General features: G+C 37.3%; 1 protein-coding gene across 1 annotated transcript; it reads right to left on the reverse strand.

Annotated features, from left to right (window-relative positions):
* Positions 1 to 98: 98 nt before the first annotated feature.
* LOC306868802 (platelet-derived growth factor subunit A-like) lies at positions 99 to 18704 on the reverse strand. The gene is made up of 6 exons (XM_079415182.1): positions 18108 to 18704; positions 16991 to 17090; positions 11436 to 11561; positions 9345 to 9535; positions 3040 to 3169; positions 99 to 1300 (listed from the first exon to the last, which is right to left on the reverse strand). The coding sequence occupies exons 1-6, from the start codon at positions 18168 to 18170 to the stop codon at positions 1287 to 1289; spliced, it is 624 nt and encodes a 207-aa protein (XP_079271308.1). The 5' UTR covers positions 18171 to 18704; the 3' UTR covers positions 99 to 1286.
* Positions 18705 to 19973: the final 1269 nt, after the last annotated feature.

The following is a 19973-nucleotide window of genomic DNA, read 5'->3' on the forward strand; positions in this document are numbered from 1 at the left end:
AGTTTAGCAATCAAATTAACAGGATCTAAAATGTCTGATGTCTTCTGTGTGTGAATATGATAAAAATGTACTCTTTATTTGTTTTTATATCTTTATTTATAACAAAGCTTCATACCTAAGGTAAGTGTTTATTAACTATTTGAATGATCTTTGTCTCTCTTTGTATGTTAGCATTAAATATTATGTTACGGTGAGTAAAGAAGCAAATTATGAACCAACATCTTATGACTAATGATGCTTGTGTCATGGCCAACCTGTTGATACTGTATATCATTTACTCTCAATGTGCCATCTTATCCCATCATATAAACATTACACCACAATAACAGAAACACATACATAAACATACTTCCTACTTGATCCTACATTAGCATTATAAATATATTTTTAACAAAAATAAAGCATCTTTCCACAACTGTCTCTTACATGTCTTCCAATGACACATATTTCCAGGACAAAAACCTAGTATTTTTGCTGTAAAATATAAGCAAGAAAGAATTAAAATATTGAGAAAAATGTTACTGATAATACTTCCAGATCAATGAAGATGAGCTCTTCTTACATTGGACTGAGAAACGAAGAGTGTGAGAAAGATAGATCGCATACATAAATACTTTATTCTGGCATAATGACTGCATTACACTGCCTTCTGTAAGTCTTTGTTCATGGACAGGCAGTTGAACTCTTCGGAAGGACAAAACTTTCTAGAGGCACATTGGAAATAGCAGTTTCAATGTTCTGGACCCAAGAGGACTAAGGCAGAGAACAACAGAGAATTGCGTCTTCCGTTTTAGCAAGGTTATATGACAGCACATCCTTTAATATGTTCATCCTCTTTTTGAATGACTGGAGTCCATTAGTTAGTCCCTCCTTTACGGGCATCTAAACTCCTGCTTGAGTGGATCCAAACGCAAGCATGTGAAGTTCATGGTCGCTACAAACTTAGTGTTCAACAAAAGACTTTCTCCTCATCTTTGACCTTTACGAGAGTCAAACACACAAACAACAGAGAATCGACACAAACATTGTCCTTTTCAGTTTCGTTTCCACCCAGTGTTTGACCACGTAATAATTAACTGAATACCAATCTTGTTTGTCTTCAGTGTTTGACAGAGTTTGTAGAAAGCACCTTTGGTGTTGTATTTGTGTATAATGTTCCTCTGGATACAGTATCGTTTTTGAACAGCAATGGGGTCAGTAGGGTCAGAGTTCAGAGGTCAAAGTCCCAGTGCTGCTGGAGCATTACATAGCCACTGTTGTCCTTCAATCGCTCATTTGATGTGGTTTCACCTCATGTCCACTGGAGGGAGAGAAAGGGAACAAAACAACTGTTAACAAGCAATCATGTTTTTGTGGAATCTGGTGCAGTTTCAAAATGATTTGATTGTGATTTTTTCTTTAGTAAGACATGCAGTTTATTTGAGTGACACTTATCCACCACGCAGTGATTTTACTGTGTATTATTGGAAAGTCTATGCACACTTAAGAAAGAAAGAACAATGTGAAAGGAACCATCTTTGTGATCGAGTTCACCAAACCATCAATCCACACATTTCCATTCACAAACACTCAAAATTATGGCAACCAAACAAGCTCTGTTCCAAAACCTATTGAGCTGCCTAGCATTTTAAGATAACTAACTAAATATATTGGAATAAATTGGGAGTCGAGTCTCTGAGTGGGCTGTGGAAATGCTGTCTATGAAAAGCTTTCCACACCAATCAGTTCCACTTTGCATGGCTTCTCTGATGACATCAGTTTGATGGCGCAGGTCATGGCTTGGGCAGAATATGCTTAACCACGCCCCTACAACCATTAATTTGCTGCGAGTGAGAGGAGGAGTGCAAAAATAAAACCCCCACCCTCTATTCAATATTCCATTTCAGTTGGAAATATGTCACCGTACTGAAATCCAGTCAGCAGCAAGTTCCGGTTCACTTGGAATTTAATGTTGCCTTAGTGTGTCAAATTCAGTTCCTGGAGGACCACTGTCCAGCAGAGATTAGCTCCAACCCTAATTAAACAGAACTGAACCAGTTAATCCAGGTCTTCAGACTCACTAGGCAGGTGTGTATTGGAGCTGGTTGGAGCTAAACCCTACAGGACAGTGGCTCTCCAGGACCAGAGATTGGCACATGTGCCTTAGAAGATAGATGCCTATAGCTAGGCGGTAGACAGCAAGGTAGCTCACTTGGTTTTGGAAAAGAGCTAAATTATATACATGATGAACACAGTTTGATTTAAAATAAGTAAAATAAGTTGCATAAAACAGACAATCCCATGACCCATGCAGCAAAGCGAAACACAGCACAGTGCAAACATCTCTATCGCTCAGTGTTTCGTGACTCTGATTGAACGTCTTGCTCTTTCTCCTGATCGGTTCATGCCAATGATTGGTTGCGAAGTGGCAGGTTTTCTGTCCACAGCTGTCCTACCTGCAGGATATTTTGGTCCGCTGCGTATTAGGCAATGTTTGCCTTTTATTGAATATCCTTGTTGGTCTGTGCTGCCACTGCTTGCTTTCTGTGTTTCCGTTTTTTACCATTTTTAACTGTGCGTGGGCCTGGAAACATAAGTTTAGGGAAAGGTGCAAGCCAGTTGATGGGCAGAATGTGGTTGAGTAGAAAAAAGAAAACAAGAACGAAAGCAAGCAAGAAAGATTAAAAAGTAAGAATTTATGGCCTCGGGGAGGTGTAAAACACTGTAATTGCACTTCATAAATATTTGAGCCTCATGAGCTTCCAACCCTTTTATCTCAGCACAAGGTTTTTACACACGAGAGCAGAAACCTGTTGAACCTGAAGGAGAACCTTCAGATACACTTCTATGTTTTTCAGCATTTGCACACACCTGTGGTCTTTTCTTATCCATTCAATTGCATCATTGCTCAGCACAGTAAAACACAAGCTCACACAGGTGTGTTTGTCTGCGGTGACAGCACAATGCCACAGGCCACCAAGTGCACAATCCATAGCCAAATAATCATTCAAGATCAGGCCAAACATTTGGTGTATGCATGTGCATGCATGACATATGTACCTGTGTCTGCTTCCACGTGCTCGATCACGTGATGCTGTGACGTGCACACACATTCCAAATGATCCTCTAACCGGACATGCACCTCCTTCAATTTTGCTTTCTTACGTGATGCAAACTCTACCTTCGCCACCTGGAAGAAGAGAGAAAGACCAGGTTAGGTTAGCGATGAATAGTTTTTCAGAGTTGGTGCAGCATATATGACGACAGCACAGAATCTTAACTGTTAAGGTGGTACATGCTCAGTTAGCTCCAAACCCTGCCAAATGGTCAAAGGCAACAGTGGAAAAATTTGTCGAACAATTCCTGGGCAATAAGCCCAAAACAGTTACATGTTCCACAGTTAACGCCCCACTCCAGCACACTAAACTCAAAATAACCACCCAGCCTTCCACAGGGGTCGACTCGTGTCTTTTGTTGTGCTAATTTTAACGCTTAGGCCTCTATTTCTTCTCACTGTTCTGCTAATGCTTGGCTGAATATTCTTTGAAAGCTGTATGGACATGGCTGTTCGCAAGATGGAACAGAACGCTGAAAGTGGAGTATACCCGGGCCTTAAGGCTCCTGAAAAAGTTCCTGGACCAGTCCTCCCAACTCTGCACATTTTGCATGTCTCCTTTGTCTGACACACCAATTTCAGGTCTTGGAGTCTCTACTAATGAGCTGATGGGTTGAATCAGGTTATTTTTGATTAAGGAGAAATGCTGTGCAGTGTTGAGGGGGCTCCAGAAACGTGGTTGGAAACTACTCTGAAACTTCTAGATGGATGATTCTGACTTTTGGAAAAACAATAGACTTTTCTCCCATTCCACTGCCCACATCTCACGTTTTTTAAATGCAAAAATATGCTCTTTGTTAATGTCCCCTCGATTGATCTTTTTAGCAGCGAAATACATGCTTAATTTGGTAAAAGTTGGTTTTATGGTTTGCTAAAGAGGTTTTGTAGTGCGGTAAGGAATGGTACTCCCCTTGCTTCATCAGAAATGGCCTAGAAAGCGATCAAATCACCACAGTTTGAGTGTGCACAATGGAACTGCACATTTCCAATGCGTTGGTCAAACATTCAAGTATGCATTGGTGTGCTTCCATGGTGTATTTTTCTGGCTTAGAACACAATCACTAAATTCAGTGCATGAGTCACAGATACAAATAAAAACTCAGTCTACCATGCAAGTGCAATTGGTTTAGCATTATGGAACAAATGATGCAACGCTTGGAAACTCCCACAAACCTATAAAGAATCATCAAAAGGTTAGAGTTAATGGGGTCTTATCAGACACGTTAAAGATTTCTATAGGTTCACCACAATGCTGTGTGCTTTCTCCTGTTCATTTTATTATACAAATGATTGTCAGAGTTTGTACAAAAATAGTTATTTGGTAAAATATGCAGACGATACTGTGCTTCTGTCTTTGCTGTCATATCCAGATCAGGACTATGGTCTGGTTTTGGATGATTTTATTTTATGGTGTAATAGGATGAAATTAGATTTGAATGTTTCAAAAAACGAAAGAGATGATCATCAATTTTAATAAGAAAACACTTGCACCTCAAAGGGTGGTCATTAATGACACACAGGTTCATGTAGTGGAAGAATACAAGTATTTAGGAACAATTATTGATAATAGGCTGAAGTTTGATCAAAACACAGATGCAATCATTAAAAAGGTTGAGGAAACTGAATTCTTTCAATGTACAGAGAGTCATTCTCAGGACTTTCTATAACTCATTTGTTAAAAGTGTCCTGTCCTTTTCCTTTATTTGTTGGTTTTCCTTATTGTCTACAAAGAACAAAAATCGTTTGCAAAGTATTGTTAATATGCGTTCAAAAATGTTAGGTGTTCCTTTACGAAGTCTTCCATTTTACTATGAACAACAAGTGATGAGGATGGCACATAAAATTATAGGAGACTGCACACACCCTTTGAATGATTATTTTAAGTGGATGCCCCTTGGGAGATGTTTAAGGTCAATTAGATGTTCCACAAATCGGTACAAATTTACTTTTGTGCCTGAAGCAATACGTCTATGTAATAATACATTTAGTTGATTTAGACTAAATTTTTATTCATTTTTGTTTTATTTTCTTAATTTTCATTTATTTATTTATTTATTTACCCCCACTGCCTTTATGTATTTGGTGTATTTTTTTTTTTAGTATTGTATCTGTGTGTTAAGTGTTGTATATGTGAAGCACTACGAAAGTTTTAATTAATTCCCCCAAGGGGATTAATAAAGCTCTAAACTAAAATGATGGTAGGGAGCAAGAGACTCCGTCCACCCGGTCTGCTGCCCACCCCTCTCTCTTCTTGGACATTCTTGTGCTTGGTTACATTTACAGAGCCAAGTCTAAAACAGCCTGTGGCGTGCAAGAATGTTCTGCGACTGAGGATGAAGGGTGAGACAGACTCTGAGGGGCTTGAGAACTAGTCGGGGGTCGGGGTTCAGCAAAGGGTCATAATTAGAAAAAAAAGAGTCCCCGCACCATCCTTTGCTGCCCCCGCCCCAATATTTTCTTTCAAATTTAATTTATCATTGCTTTTGCATCTCGGTTTCAAGTCCAAACTTCACACATGCGCTCACCCACATACTCGAATGCGCTTTATAAAAAGGCCCAAGTTTCTCAGGAGGCCCTTCCAAGCTCTATTTATAAACTACTGTGCTTTACGCCGCAATGAAAGCCCTGCGAAATCCCAGCGCAGCGCACTAATGGTGTGACATCTGATCCAGCCTCGGCTCCAACAACCCCAACCCCAACCCCCTCTGACTCGCCCTGCGCTCTGTGAGGACTATTGTCCGGGTCTGGATAATTGGCATTGGGATTTCCCCGCAAGAAAGGCCAATAAAGAAAGGGTGAGAGAAAGAACGGGCATCAGGAGAGGTGCATCATGGGTAATTAGCATGGGAACAAAGGGAACTGGACACGTAACCAAGAGACAGGCAGTTTTTCTGCACATCTGTCAGTGGGTAAATCTGACGACAAAACGCTGCGGATAAAGCGAAACCGAGAGCCGCAGAAAGAGCGGGGGTCCGATGGCAGGCAGGCGACTCGTGGGGCAACCCGAAAAGAAAGAGGGGTGTGGGGAGCAAGCGTTTTTATTGAGACAAAGAGAGGCCTGAACAGGAACAAGAGGTGCTGGGAGTGGGGGGAATAAGGGAAACTTTTATCTCATGACCTGCATGTCTAGAGTTACAGAAAGAGTATGGGCGAAATCTCTGCTGTAAAACACACACTGGCACCCAGACAATCACGAAGATAAGGAGAAAAGGTGATCTAATCCTGTCATAGCCCTTTAAAAATGTCCCTAAACACCAGCAGAAAGGCAGAGAGAGCGAAAAGATGGAAAGAACACAGAATTATAGATATGACAGCAATTACAGCCCACCACATGCAAAGAAAAACAAACAAAGAAGAGAGAGAGAGAGAGAGAGAGAGAGGAGAACTGATTTTTTTTTCTCTTGCATTTCAAAGCATTTTGGGATTTTTGAATAATCTTTCAATAATTCTCATTTAAATCTCATGCATTCAAACTGATGTATGAGGCAAGGTGTTATGATGTATGAATAATATATTATTTAAGCACTTCAACAAACTTTTTAAAATCCTATGTACTTCTATCGTACTTACAAGTGCATTACTGTAATCATACAAATAAATTAAAGTCAAAGACTGCATGCTTTTGTCAATTTATAGATTATATATTATTATATAACTATACAGGCAGATGAATAAAAAAAATCAGATGTATGAGACATGAGCTTACTGTAAATGTTGAACACAGAGCTATGTTGTTCAGTTTTTGTTAGCTACATCAGCCTTTCCATCAATACAACAGGCTCTTTTGGAATATTTTGCTGTATTTTCTATATTAATACGACGTTCATTCGATTTAGCACTATTTGTGTTTCCTCAGTGTTTGCGTCAGAGATGGGGCCCGTATCCTCACTAACCTGGGCCATTTGAGGCTCTTTAATACCCAAAATCAACACTCGCAACACACCTCGTGCTTCCAGTGCCAGTATAAACCATGTATGATTTCCCTTCATACCGACCTCTAAAGGAAGAATCCAAATCCAGCTCATTCAAACACATAAACACTTGCCTTTTGAACCACATCACATGCTGTATTCTTACACTCGCTCACAAACATTCCAAATCAGGAATATCCTCACTTAGTCTCTTCATTAGGAAAGAACAGCGGTGTGCTGGATTTAGTAACTTTAGCAGCCCAATTACCAGAGATGAAAAAATAAACATCATTCATACACACTCAGCTGCCTATCTAGATATTCCTACTTTAAGGAAACCACAGTGACCTTGTTCATTGTTGATGCTGTAGAAAAGTTTTCCTCAGGTTGAGTTCAGGTACGCTGATTCAAAGATGGAGTGATATGACACCTTAAAATCTCCCAGCAAACCATATAACGAGACGTCAAGAAGAGACTTAAAAGGATAGTGAAATAATGAACTATCAAAACAATATCGGACCCCATTGACTTTCACTGAATAAATTAAAAACAGAAAAAGGAAAGCCATACAGATTTGTAAAGACACGAAGGCTACTAAACGATGCCATAATCCATGACAAGTCCCTTTCGGCTTTCTGTTGTGTTAACAGATGTTTAAATGTGACCTCTTCTCACACTTGCAGGTCTGATCTGAATCTCCTCACTGTAAGACGAGGTTTATTCTGCCTGGGGTCCAAGTCCTCTCCCCTCCCCCAGTACTTCACAGCAGCACCTGTTGTAGTAGTACTGTGTGATGATGTTAGCATGCAAGTGTGTGTGTGTGTTTTAGCAAGGCTAATAGACACAAACTGCAACACAGCAGTTCTGGGAAAATCATTAGTACTGTACACCGGGACGATAGCAAGAGAGAAAGTGAAGGGGAAATGGTCAAACAGAGACTGTACAGAAGAGAAATGAACAGAAGAAAATGTAACACTCATTATGGTGCCTGTAGGAATGGAAATCTTGATTTCAGTTAGAAAAGGCAAATGTCTTTTTGATAGAACCATGTGCATGTGTTGCATCTAACATGAAGATTTTCATTTTATAGCCTGATTTGAATTAAAGCTGCAACATTTATGTCATATTTTATTGCTGATTTGACATTGATTACTGAAACAGCCAAAAGGTTTGGAGATTTCAGTCCCAACTCGAGCAGATAGGAGCTGTGCTAGCATGATAAGAACGGCTGATGAGTGAACTGACTTTCCTTAAAGATATCAACTCCTGTTACACTTTACATAAGATAACAGCTCAATCACTACTGAGAAAGAGAAGGAGAGAGAGAGACAGGCTAAATGCCAGAGAAAATCTGAAGAAATATAAATGGATTGCAAAAAAGAAGAACATGGAGGAGAAAAATACACATATAGACAAGGAAAGACAGACACAGACAGACATTAGATAGATAGATAGATAGATAGATAGATAGATAGATAGATAGATAGATAGATAGATAGATAGATAGATAGATAGATAGATAGATAGATAGATAGATAGATAGATAGATAGATAGATAGATAGATAGATAGATAGATAGTAAGTGTTGCTAGACTCATTATCTGGTGTTATGTTCCACATCCAGACGTGTCTCCTTTGAAACAAGCTTATCACTGCAATGAACCAAAGTACAGCAGAAATGTGGCCAAGCACACACACAAACACACACACACACACACACTCCCTGTGCAGCGAGGCCTATTTACAGTCTGTCTTTTTTATATCGCGGCTCTGAACAGCAGTAGCTTGTGCAGACCTGCTCTTTTTTTAGGATGAGCAGGAAAAAGTGAGGGAAGGGTAAATAGATCTCTTAAGAGTATTTGCTCAAATATATACCACCATAGCTGGAAAGAAACACACATAATATATTCTCGTCCCATCCCTGTGCTCAGAGCTGGAAAAAAAACCATACAAGACTAACATCTGTATTCATTTTATGCAGAAAAATGGATAGTGCTTTACAATCAACTGAACGTCCATTCAGAAGATTGCGGAATATGAATAAATGAACAAATAAATAAATAATGGAATAAAAAAATGTTGATATAAATACATACACACTACTGCTGAAAAGTTTGTGGTTGGTAAGATTTAATGTAAAGTCTCTTATACTAACCAAGACTGCATTTATTTGATTCAAAATACATGAAAACAGTAATATTGTGAAATATTATTACCATTTAAAACAGGGATGTGGCTCTGGAGTGGGTGTGGCCCTGATATCTGCTTAAGATATAAAGTCACCATTGTCTTCCCAACATTTAAATGGCTTTACGGGACTGTTGATGCATTGCTCTTACCTTGACAGTACGGTGCTGTTTTTTGGAGGGGTGACAGCGCATGTTGCCGGTGTTGCAGCAGCCTGTACAGCGTTTCACCTCCACACACGGAGGCCATATTAGGAAGTTTGCAGCAGTGGGATCCACTTGACTGCGGGGGATCTCGTAGATCACTGTCCGTGTCTTGCACATGGCGGGCACCGCTTCCTCTACTGGATGCAAGAAATGAGGATGCATGGGTAAATTCATACATTAGAACAAATTCAAAGAACAGGCAAAGGCAAAGAATATTCAAGATATTACTTATTAATTACTTCAAACAATCTAACTAAACTACAAAAAAAGCACAACACACTAAACTAAAAAAATAAATAAATAAAAATAAGATAAAATAAAATAATACTTCATGGCTTATGAATGTGGTAATCATTAAGTACCATGGCATTATGCTTTATTAACTAGCTCAAGCTTCACAAAACACACTAAATTTAGCTAAAATAAGCTAAATAAAATAAAATAAAATGGCACATGAAAATGTAATTATTCAGTAACATGGCATTAACATTTGATGCCATCATTATACTATGGCATAATTATACTTTATTAATTAGCTCAAGCTTAATCATACAAACTAAACTAAAAATATAAATGGTACATAAATATGGTAACCACCATGGCATTAACATTTAATGACATCATTATACTATGGTATAATTATACTCTATTAATTACAATTAACTCAATCACACAAAGAAAATAAAATAAAAAATGAAGTAAAATTAAATTAAATTAAAAACGACCAGGTCACATGATTAAGGTAATCATTCGGTACAATTGAATTACCATTTTTTTCAGTTCATTTTTAGGAGAAATATTGCCTGTGTGCTTCTCTGAAACTGATGCCATCCAGAAAAACAAAAAGGCCCTTAAAAATGTATGATTTTCTGTGCGTTTGAGTGAGTGATTGGAAGGTAAAGAGGGGCCAGAATATCCCAACACACACACAAAGGCACACACACAGCGCTGCGCTCCACGGTTGATGTAAAGGGGAAGGAAGAGCGCATGTCAGAGCTCTATGTGCCAGTGTGAACTCTGTTCAGTTCAACGAGCTGTGACATGAACTTTGAATGTTTGGAATTTCCTGGCTCGGATACGTGTGTGACCTCACAAGTACCACCAATCAAAATACTCTCACGTACAATCAAATAAAGAGGTGCCCTCCGGTCATTCTCTCTGCTTTTTATATCCTAAACACTGGAATTGCACCAATCGTAGATGTTTATGTAACATAAAATCCTGACTATAACATTATTAGGAGAGTTCTGCGGTTTAGCAAATCAATTCAGGTCAATTCAATAATTTTATATTCTTCTCTTCTGAAATATTTAACATGTATTTAAATAAGGAGTTGCAATATGAGAAAAGTCTTAAATGAGAAAAGATTTAGTTTAATTTTAAATATTAAATTTACACTACAGTTCAGGGTCAATTTGGGGTCAGTTAGTTTTTTTTTATTATTACTAGTTTTATTCAGCAAGGATGCATTAAATCAGTAGATCAAAAGTGAGAATAAAGACATTTACATTGTTACTTTTGTTTTTCTTAAAAAAAAAATATATATATATATCAAATAAATTCTGTTCTTTTGAAATTTCATCAAAGAATCATGAAAATTTTTTATAATTTTCCACAGAATATTAATCAGCAATCTGCTTTCCATAATGATAATAATAAGAAATTTTCATTGAGCATCAAATTTATTCGAATGTATATTGTAATGATTTCTGAAGGATCATGTGGCACTGAAGACTGGAGCAATGTTGCTAAAAAAAAATCAGTTTTGCATCACAGGAATAAATTACATTTTAAAACATTGTCAAATAGAAAACAGCTATTTTAAATTATAATAATATTTCATAAAATTACTATAATAAGCACCATAAATGAACAATCGTTCTGCCAAGCAACTCAGTTCATGAACTGTTTATGGTTTCCAAGCAACTGCAGAATTCATCAAATGAGATTCTAGAGGCAGAACTGCTCATTTACGAAATACTTCTTAAACTGAATGTGGTCAAGAAGAGTGACATGTCTTTGAGCAGCAGGTCTTACCAACACTCCTCTTCCGTCTGTGGGACAGCTGCAGACTCTTGAGATCTGAGGAAGCGGCCTTGTATGAGTGATGGCTCTTCTGATAGTGCTTCTGTTTCACCTCCTCAATCACCTCATTTCCAGGACCTCATCAAAACACAGGTTATCCATATTACTTTCATGTTACTCAGCGAAGAGACAAATCACTTTTTCCCCCCTTTAAAGCCAAGATGAATCCACAATGAGGCTATTGAAAGTCTCCAGTAGATGCCCCGAAGCCTTCAGAGGCGAAATGGCACTGCCGTGAGTGGCACCAAAGCATGAAATAATTTCCTTCTTCAGAAACTCATTTTTCCACAAACAATGGCTGCTTTATTCACAAGCTTAATTGGAAATTCATCACGATGGATTTCTGGAGGAACGATGTCATTTTGGCCCTGAACGTGGTTGCCAAGTTTATTATAATATCTTATGTAGCACTGACATGCCCGATGAACAAATCTGAACTCCTGACAACCTCAATGAGTAAGACAGCCATTCTAGACTATTTAAAGAAGAGGCAGGACTGTAAGACTCCTGAATACAATATCAGTCCAGTGTTTAAACAAACCATGATGCATATGAAAGCTTCACATTAATAATACGGTTTGAATAAATCATGTGACATAACCGACAACACAGAGCGTGACAACTACACAAACCGCTTTCCATGTTTGAATTAAGAGTTTGGTATATTTAAAGGGACGGTTCACCCAAACATGAAAAATCTGTCATCGTTTACTCACCATCATGTGGTTTATTTTGAAATTCATTTTTCTTCAAAAGATATTTTGACGAATGTTGGTAATCAAACAGCTGCTGGCATTCACTGAATTCACAGAATGGAAAAAAATACTATGGATGTCAATGGCTACCAGTAACTGTTTGATAACCAACATTCTTCAAAATATCTTCTTTTGTGTTTAACAGAAACTCGTACAGGAGTTTGGAACAACATGAGGGTGAAGAAATGATGACAGAATTTTAATTTGGGGGTGAACATCATTCTTCATTATTTTGATCTCAAAGTCATTTTCTCTTATCAGTTTCCCTGTGAAACATGAAATAATCTCCTTTTATTTCTACAGATCTAAACTAGTTGCACTTTGAGATGTAAACATTCAGTTACTGTAAGCATATTTATATATCTATTTAACGTTATCTGATATTGTTCTATAGATATTTCAGCCAGGTTTAGTTTACCCAAGCGTGCAGTGCGGTTAAACATCAAACTGGCTAATCTGTGAGCGGCTGAAGAACTGCGCCCAGCTCTGAGCCGTGAGGGTGCGACCGTCAGGAATGCTGAGAGAGCAAAGCACCCAAACACACACTCTCAACTTAAAAGACTGCATGACCACACACACAGTCCTGAAGCAGGAAACACAAGTGACATGTCAACAAAAGCCCCACTCTGTTCTGTGTCCCTAGTTCGTCTCATCTTTCCTACCAAATGGAAGGCCATTGTTTTTAAGTTGTTTTTCAGGCTCAGTCAAAGAGTGCGCGCTGACCCGCAGAGAGAGAGTTCAGCATTTGATCCTGCACAACACACCTTATCTCATGTTCACATCAAAACTCAGTGTTATGATGTCAAACTCAAGAACTTCTCTCACACACAAAAACACAAGACGACCAACAAAACCAAAGTACGGCTGTCAAAGCACGCTTAAAGGAACAGTTCACCCAGACAGGAACGTTTTGTCATTAAATGTTGTGAAAGAAGGAAACTGAGCAACATTGCTGCATCTTCTTTCAAACCCATATGCAAATGAGCAAATGAGATTTGAGATATTGGCTAAAAACTAAAATCTGGATATGTATTTGGGTTTGTCAGTGGAATAATAATGAAAAATGATATGAATAATGAAAAGTGTCATTTATTTATTTGTTTGTTTGTGTATAGATTAGTTACTGATATTTATTTTATTAATATATTAATAATATAGATACAGTATATTAATAGATAAAATATAACAATTATTACAATAATGTGATAATTATTTAATGATAGCAAATAAGAAAATGCGTTTTATGTCATATGTACTCACATTTTAACATATTACATATACATACAAATATTAATATTTAATTTATTAATATATTCTATCTATACAGATAGATAGATAAATAGATAGGTACAATATAATAAAAAAAATATTAATAATTAAATAATTTGATTGATGATAACAAATAAGAAAATGTGTCTTATGTATGAAATGCATCTATTTACTCACATTTTAACTGATTAACAATAATAATAAATTATGATTATTATTAGTTTTATCTTTCAGCAGATTCTGAACCAAAATTGTACAGAGAAAATCATATGAAAATATGTCTTTTGGAATATTTACTCATATTTTGTTTGATTAAAATTACATTTATTATTTATTACATTTACTTGTATTTGTTTTTTTTAGCTATCACCATAAAGTAGCATTATCTATCAGCAGATTCTGAACTAAAAACTTTGCCAAACATCTCATTTTCATCATTCTTCCACAGCAGAAAGTAAGTCATACACGTTTGGAAAGACAAATGAGTCGTTAAATCATGACAGAATTATCATTTTCAGTGCATTATTCCTTCAACTCCTCTGTAAAACTGACACATTTCCATCAAGTATCATTTGGCAGGTGCTTTTTATCTACATTAGCTTGCAGCAAAATAATTACAGGTATGAGCAACCTGCAGCGACCCACTTTTATGTGTCCTCCTCACAATTGAGCGATGCTGATGAAAGCATTCTTCCAGTAACTGTGTAAATTGCAGGTTCTGAACTTATAATCTTTGCATTACCAGCGCAGATCTTTAACCACTAGGCCTCTATCATCAAACCCCTCCGTCTCTGACTATCTCTCTCTATGTGTGCGCTTTCTCTGAATGAATTACAATGGACAACATTAGCTCTTCTTCACGGATTGACAGCTGTCCTTTCATCAAACAAAAGGACGTTCCTCCATCTGTGCCGTTTTCTTCTGGATGTGAAAGCAGAAGGCGACAGGAGAGGCAGACAGATGGATGTTGATAAGTTAAAAGGCTGCTGGGAGCCGCAGAACAAGTGCGGCCTGTTCCAGGTGAGCGGAGAGGTCACGTGCGCTGACCTCAGAGAAAGAGAGACACCATTTCCTCCCTAAATCACTGTCACTGCTTTCATGACCTCTAATTATCCGTCCATTAGTGGGAGATACCGATCTGTGCCTTCCTCCTCTCATCATTCGCTCCTTGTATGGACAGTTGATGAGGTTAGCTCTCTGATCAGAGGCACAACAGCTCGGTACTGCTTCCTAAATGAGATTAATCAGAATGGAAAACAGGAAAATGCTCATAGCTATAATAGCAATGATATCGATAGTCAAACAAAACGCTTCTGATATCTATGGAAGCCCATTTCCGCCACAGATTAAAAAAAATAAGAAAGGTAATTCTGACTTTTTTCATCACAATTCTGAGTTTATATCTCATAACTCAGACTTTTTGTTCACGTAATTCTGAGAAAAATTGTGACAGAGTCAGAATTGTGAATTTTGAGAATCGCAGTTATTCCATCGCACTATGGGCTTCCCAGCTCGAGGACCTTTCCCAATCCCCCTTCGCTTCCTGTTAGATCTGAACTGTCCTATCATAATAATAGCAAAAACACCTAAAACAAGTCTTTAAAAAAAAATTCCATTACTTTTTTACATTTTTTCCCCCAATGGCAAGACAAAAGCAGAATTGCGAGATGTTCACTCAGAATTCTGAGAAAAAAGTCAGAAGATATAAGTTCAGAATTTGAAGATGTAAATTGAATTGAAAGAAACTCAGACTTCTGTCTCATATCTCATTCATTCGGACTTTTTGTCAGAATTGTTAGTTTATATAGCACATCTCTGAGAAAAAAAAAGATAGAATTGTGGGAAAAAATTTCAATTTTCTTTTTTTTTTCTTTTTCATATACATCAGTTCAGTAATGAACAGAAATGTAAGAATTAAAAACCCTGCTAATTTTGTTTTTTTTTACATTTTATAAAGAGTTTTGACCTTAACTTTGGTTTAGGTTAAGAAACTAAACTTTATGATAACAGTGAGCATGAAACAACTTATTCAAGTCCTTCTCTTTGACTGACATGCGATGGCTTTGAATAGTCTGACTTTAAAAAGATCTGAAAATATACCATCGCTGGCGTCAGGCATCTTTTACTAGTCTTTGGTTGTCTGACAGACAGCCTGATTTATGTAGACACCAATAAAACCTAGATTACTAGAATACTATATCCTTGAAATTGTTATTTTGAAATCTTTTTGCAACATATCAAGGGTATACTTTACCCAAAGATCAAAACAAAAAAAAAAGATTCAGACATTAGTCTATTTTTAGGACTACTATGAATTTTGCTCTGCAAACTCATTTCTTGATAATTGAATAAATTTTTTTTTTTTTTTACTGTGATTAAATGAGTGTGCTTAACTGACTTTAAATAAAATATAAAATAAAATAACTAAAATACTCAAAAAAAATATCTTGAAATAAGAATAAAAAAAAATTATGAAATAAATTTAAAATAAATATTAAATATTAAAAAGATCAAGAAAAATGTATTTTTGTCTGTACATTCTGGCGTGAAGTGTAACCTAGACATGTTCTTGACAGGTGTGGTGAAATTAACCCATATTGCATTTAAAAATCACTGTTTTATGCCAATGCATTGCCATGCACATTAATTCTAACCAATGGAGCCAAAAAGCCCAAACATTTTTTAAAGGTAGATATTCTCTATCAAACTTCAAATGAGCCGCGCCATTTGACATATTACAAGTGCCTGTGTAAATACCAGCTCAAGTGAACTTGGAGACGGCTCGTGTTAGTGATCACTGTAATATTATCCAAACTAAAAGAGAGTGAAGAACACACAGAAGAAGGAGGAGGAAAACAAGCAGCAGAACTTGAGATTTCAACCCTGCACAAAGCATATTTCCCTCATGCGTTTTACTGTTAATATCAGCACTCCTGTTGCAACATCAGATGCCCAGAGGACTTGTATTTATGAGGTGATGCTCTGTTATCATTATTCAACTCGTCCCCCAGCACACCTATCACACCTATGCTCTTACCACAGAAACCAGACAGGTTACACTCATACCCCAAATTATACTGTCTTGCTTTGTGTGTGTGTGTGTAATTACCAGTAATTCCCCTGTAAATGAAATTATAGTGGGCAAATGACACCACTTGTAGACAACTTAAGTATAGGAAACTTGGCTTCCAGTTCGCCGTGACGTAAGTCTGGACATAAGATCCATGCGTTGCTCTAAAAACAGAAGCAATCTGCGACAAACTATTTATGACTCTCCACCCATTGGCCAGTATAAAAGATACCTTTAAATTGTTTTGTGCCTCTCATAAAACACAGCTTCACGGCTTTGTGGCAGGTACAACATTACACTTACACCACAGCAACTACAACAAACACCTGTAAATAGCCCTGCCATGCAGCACATGAGATTAGCTGTTGAACAAAGTCCACAGAGGTGTCAAGAAGACAATGAGCAGAATTTACCTGGGGAATTTACCTCCAGTAGCCGCTGGAGGTCGCTGATGCTGTTGATTTCGCTGTGGGACAGTCTGTCGATGAAATCTTGAGGGATTGCAAACTCCTTCTGCCGACATAAAAAGAGATCAGTTGCGGCATTTCACAAATCTAGTACGACACAAAGATGTATTTCTGCGTATCAGCAGCGTTAAATCATTCTGATTTTCTAATCACATCAACTACATGTGGAATATTTTACTGTTACAAATTAGAATAATATAGGATATTTAGCCCGTATGGAAATAAAATGTGACTAAAAGAAGAAATAACTTCGGTTCTCCTTATATTTATAAATGCTGTCTTTAGTGGACAAAATATATTACATCTAAATTCTCCATCATTAAAATGATTGTCAATGCAAAAAAAATAAAAAAAAAAATAGATGGAGTTAAAATGACAACACTGCCGCGCCTCCTCTTTTTAACATTTTATGTGATATTTTATTAGGTTTGTCAGTAGGGGGCGATCTTCAATAGTCAACCCTGTTACCGCGATTTTGTACAGTAAAACAGCTGTTTAGTTATTTGTATAAATATCAGCGTATGCAGATGGCCAATAATGAACTAGAAAAAACACTGAAAGCCCTCGAAGATTGTCAACCCTGTTTTACAGGCGTATCTATATCCCAAAATACAAATACCTAAATAAACGTAAATTTAAGATGAGATGACACAATGCATTTCTTCGTCTGATATAAGTGTTTTATAAAATTCTTAAAGAACTACAGATTTGGTCAAAAATACCGTCAAAAAATCTAATAAAAGAACGCTGTAAATATTCCAGAGAACAGCTGATCTACTTATCACATGTTCACCCGCAACCACAATTCACTTGGCACCATACAATAATCATAATAATAATAATGTGGATCTAAGACGCATTTAACATAGATCATTAATCCATTCTAGAAAATTACAGGGGGAGGAATAATAAAATGGACCTCATTATGATGAGACTGATTGGATTTAAAGCTCTAAGACCGTGTATACGGTCAATTATATAGCCTAAACCTGCTCCGGTGCAAGCAAGAACTTTTCTGTGGATCTAACAAGGTTCCGTTTTAGTGGGAGCTTTGGCACTTTACCTCAGCAGTTGCCAGCAGAAGGTGCGAGGTGAGGAGCAGAAAGCAGCAGAGTAAGGTTCTCATCTCCTTCCAATGTCAATTTTCCACCTAATAAGAAAGATGCCGACTGTAGGAGCCTTAGAACCGCCCCTGAGCGCAGAGAGTCCAGAACCATACCTTGAAGAGATCTCCCTTTAAATGACCCGAAGCAGCAGCTCAAGTCTACAGAGGAGAATCCAAACTGCCCTGGTACTCCAGGTGCTGGTACAGGTCCAAACGCCCCCTGTATTGAATCTCAAAAGTGATTTAACTTGCAAAAGGTCGTCATGGCTGTCCAAGCCTGAACAATCCAAAGACTGAAACCTTTTTGCATTGCCTAAGTCAGTATATATATATACATATATATATATAGATTAAAACTCAAAGAGAAATTTTTCACTAAAGTTTAGAAGTGAGTGCACCTCATATAGAGATCAGCACTTGATCTTCAAGAAGTATGTCGTCATGCAGTGAAAGTACAATCCCAGGTTAGTATCCATGAATAAAGCAGAAGGAAAGAGCTCAGAGAGGGTCTTGTTCTCTAGAGTTCGTGCACTGAATGCTGTCTCATGCACGTCTGATCTGCGGAATATATGCGCCTCCCCTCGCGCCCCGGTAATCACCGATGAGCGCTCGAGGAGGAGGTTGGCTGGAGCTGCATGTGAAATTTAACCCTTCAACCCCTTACTGAGGCACTCAAATCTCAAATTTGCATGTAAACTGTGTTGATTGAAGCCCTCTTTAAAATCTTAATAACAGTACCTGCAACCCATTCAGCGGTCTCTATTCAAAATATAGCTAGCATGACCTCGAATTACATATTGTTTATAAAATATTAAATAACAATTAATAAAACAAATGCTCAAATTGCCGCTAGAAGAAATAGTTCCTAAAACGTAGGCTATAATAGAACGTTAATCTATGTCGCGCGTAATGATATAGGCTAGTAGCTATGTGAACAGTTTAATACCCAATAGTTTGGGTCCTGTCTTCTGTTCTGAAACACCTAAAACTAGGCCAAACGAAACGTCAAAACACCTGTTTACCGATGCGAATCAGTGCCCATAGCGGAGCGCTTGTTGCAAAACACCATCTGTGAAATCAGGAACTATATTTTCTAGTGGAAGGATACAACTTAATTTGTATTTATTTATTTATTTTGATAAAATAACGTTTTGTTAAACTAACTAATAAAAGTGTGTGTGTGTGCATTTCTAAAATAACAAAAATAGAAGTACTAGTCTTCTATTTATTTTTATAATGGCTACGATAAATATACTTTACAAAATAATACACCTTTTTCTTTAGAAGTTGCTTGCTTGTTTTATATTTACACAATAGTTTATGTTCTTGTTGCCTAAGAAGGTCTTCCTGTATTACTCAATTTCCACTTGTGCTTTCAGCAGAATTACGATTAAAAGACGTGAGAAAAGTCCAGCTGTAAGACTTACTCACCCATTCTGAAAGAGAAGAAGGTCAGATCTTGATGTACAGTGAGCGACAGAATGACTGTGAGGAGAAGGAACAATGATCTGTGGAAATGAAACTTGAATGATGCAAGGAGAGGAACAAGAATTGTGAAGTTTTGGAGAATGAAAAGAGGAAAAATAACAATAGACTGAATGAAAGATCCATTTCTGTACTGATTTTCTCTCTCACATTTTGTTTGTTTTTCCTTTCCTTTCCTTTCCTTACTTGTTTCACTTTCTGTTATGCATCATAAAGCCATCTTAGGTTTCATAAAAGCACTTTAATAAATAAAGTCTTTTATGACATTATTAACAGAAAGTACAGTCAAATAAAGGTGAGAGTGAAATACAGTGAGCTGTCTGGCACCTGAGAGGGATT

This window comes from Barbus barbus (genome assembly GCF_936440315.1).
Source record: "Barbus barbus genome assembly, chromosome: 4".
Taxonomy (NCBI): domain Eukaryota; kingdom Metazoa; phylum Chordata; class Actinopteri; order Cypriniformes; family Cyprinidae; genus Barbus; species Barbus barbus.

Coding starts and splice junctions, on each gene's coding strand:
- LOC306868802 (XM_079415182.1), bottom strand. CDS start 18,170: ATGAGAACCTTACTCTGCTGCTTTCTGCTCCTCACCTCGCACCTTCTG. Junction 17,091..18,107: donor TTCTGCTGGCAACTGCTGAG/GTAAAGTGCCAA, acceptor TTATGTCGGCAG/AAGGAGTTTGCAATCCCTCA. Junction 3,170..9,344: donor AACAGCACCGTACTGTCAAG/GTAAGAGCAATG, acceptor CTCTTCTTCCAG/GTGGCGAAGGTAGAGTTTGC.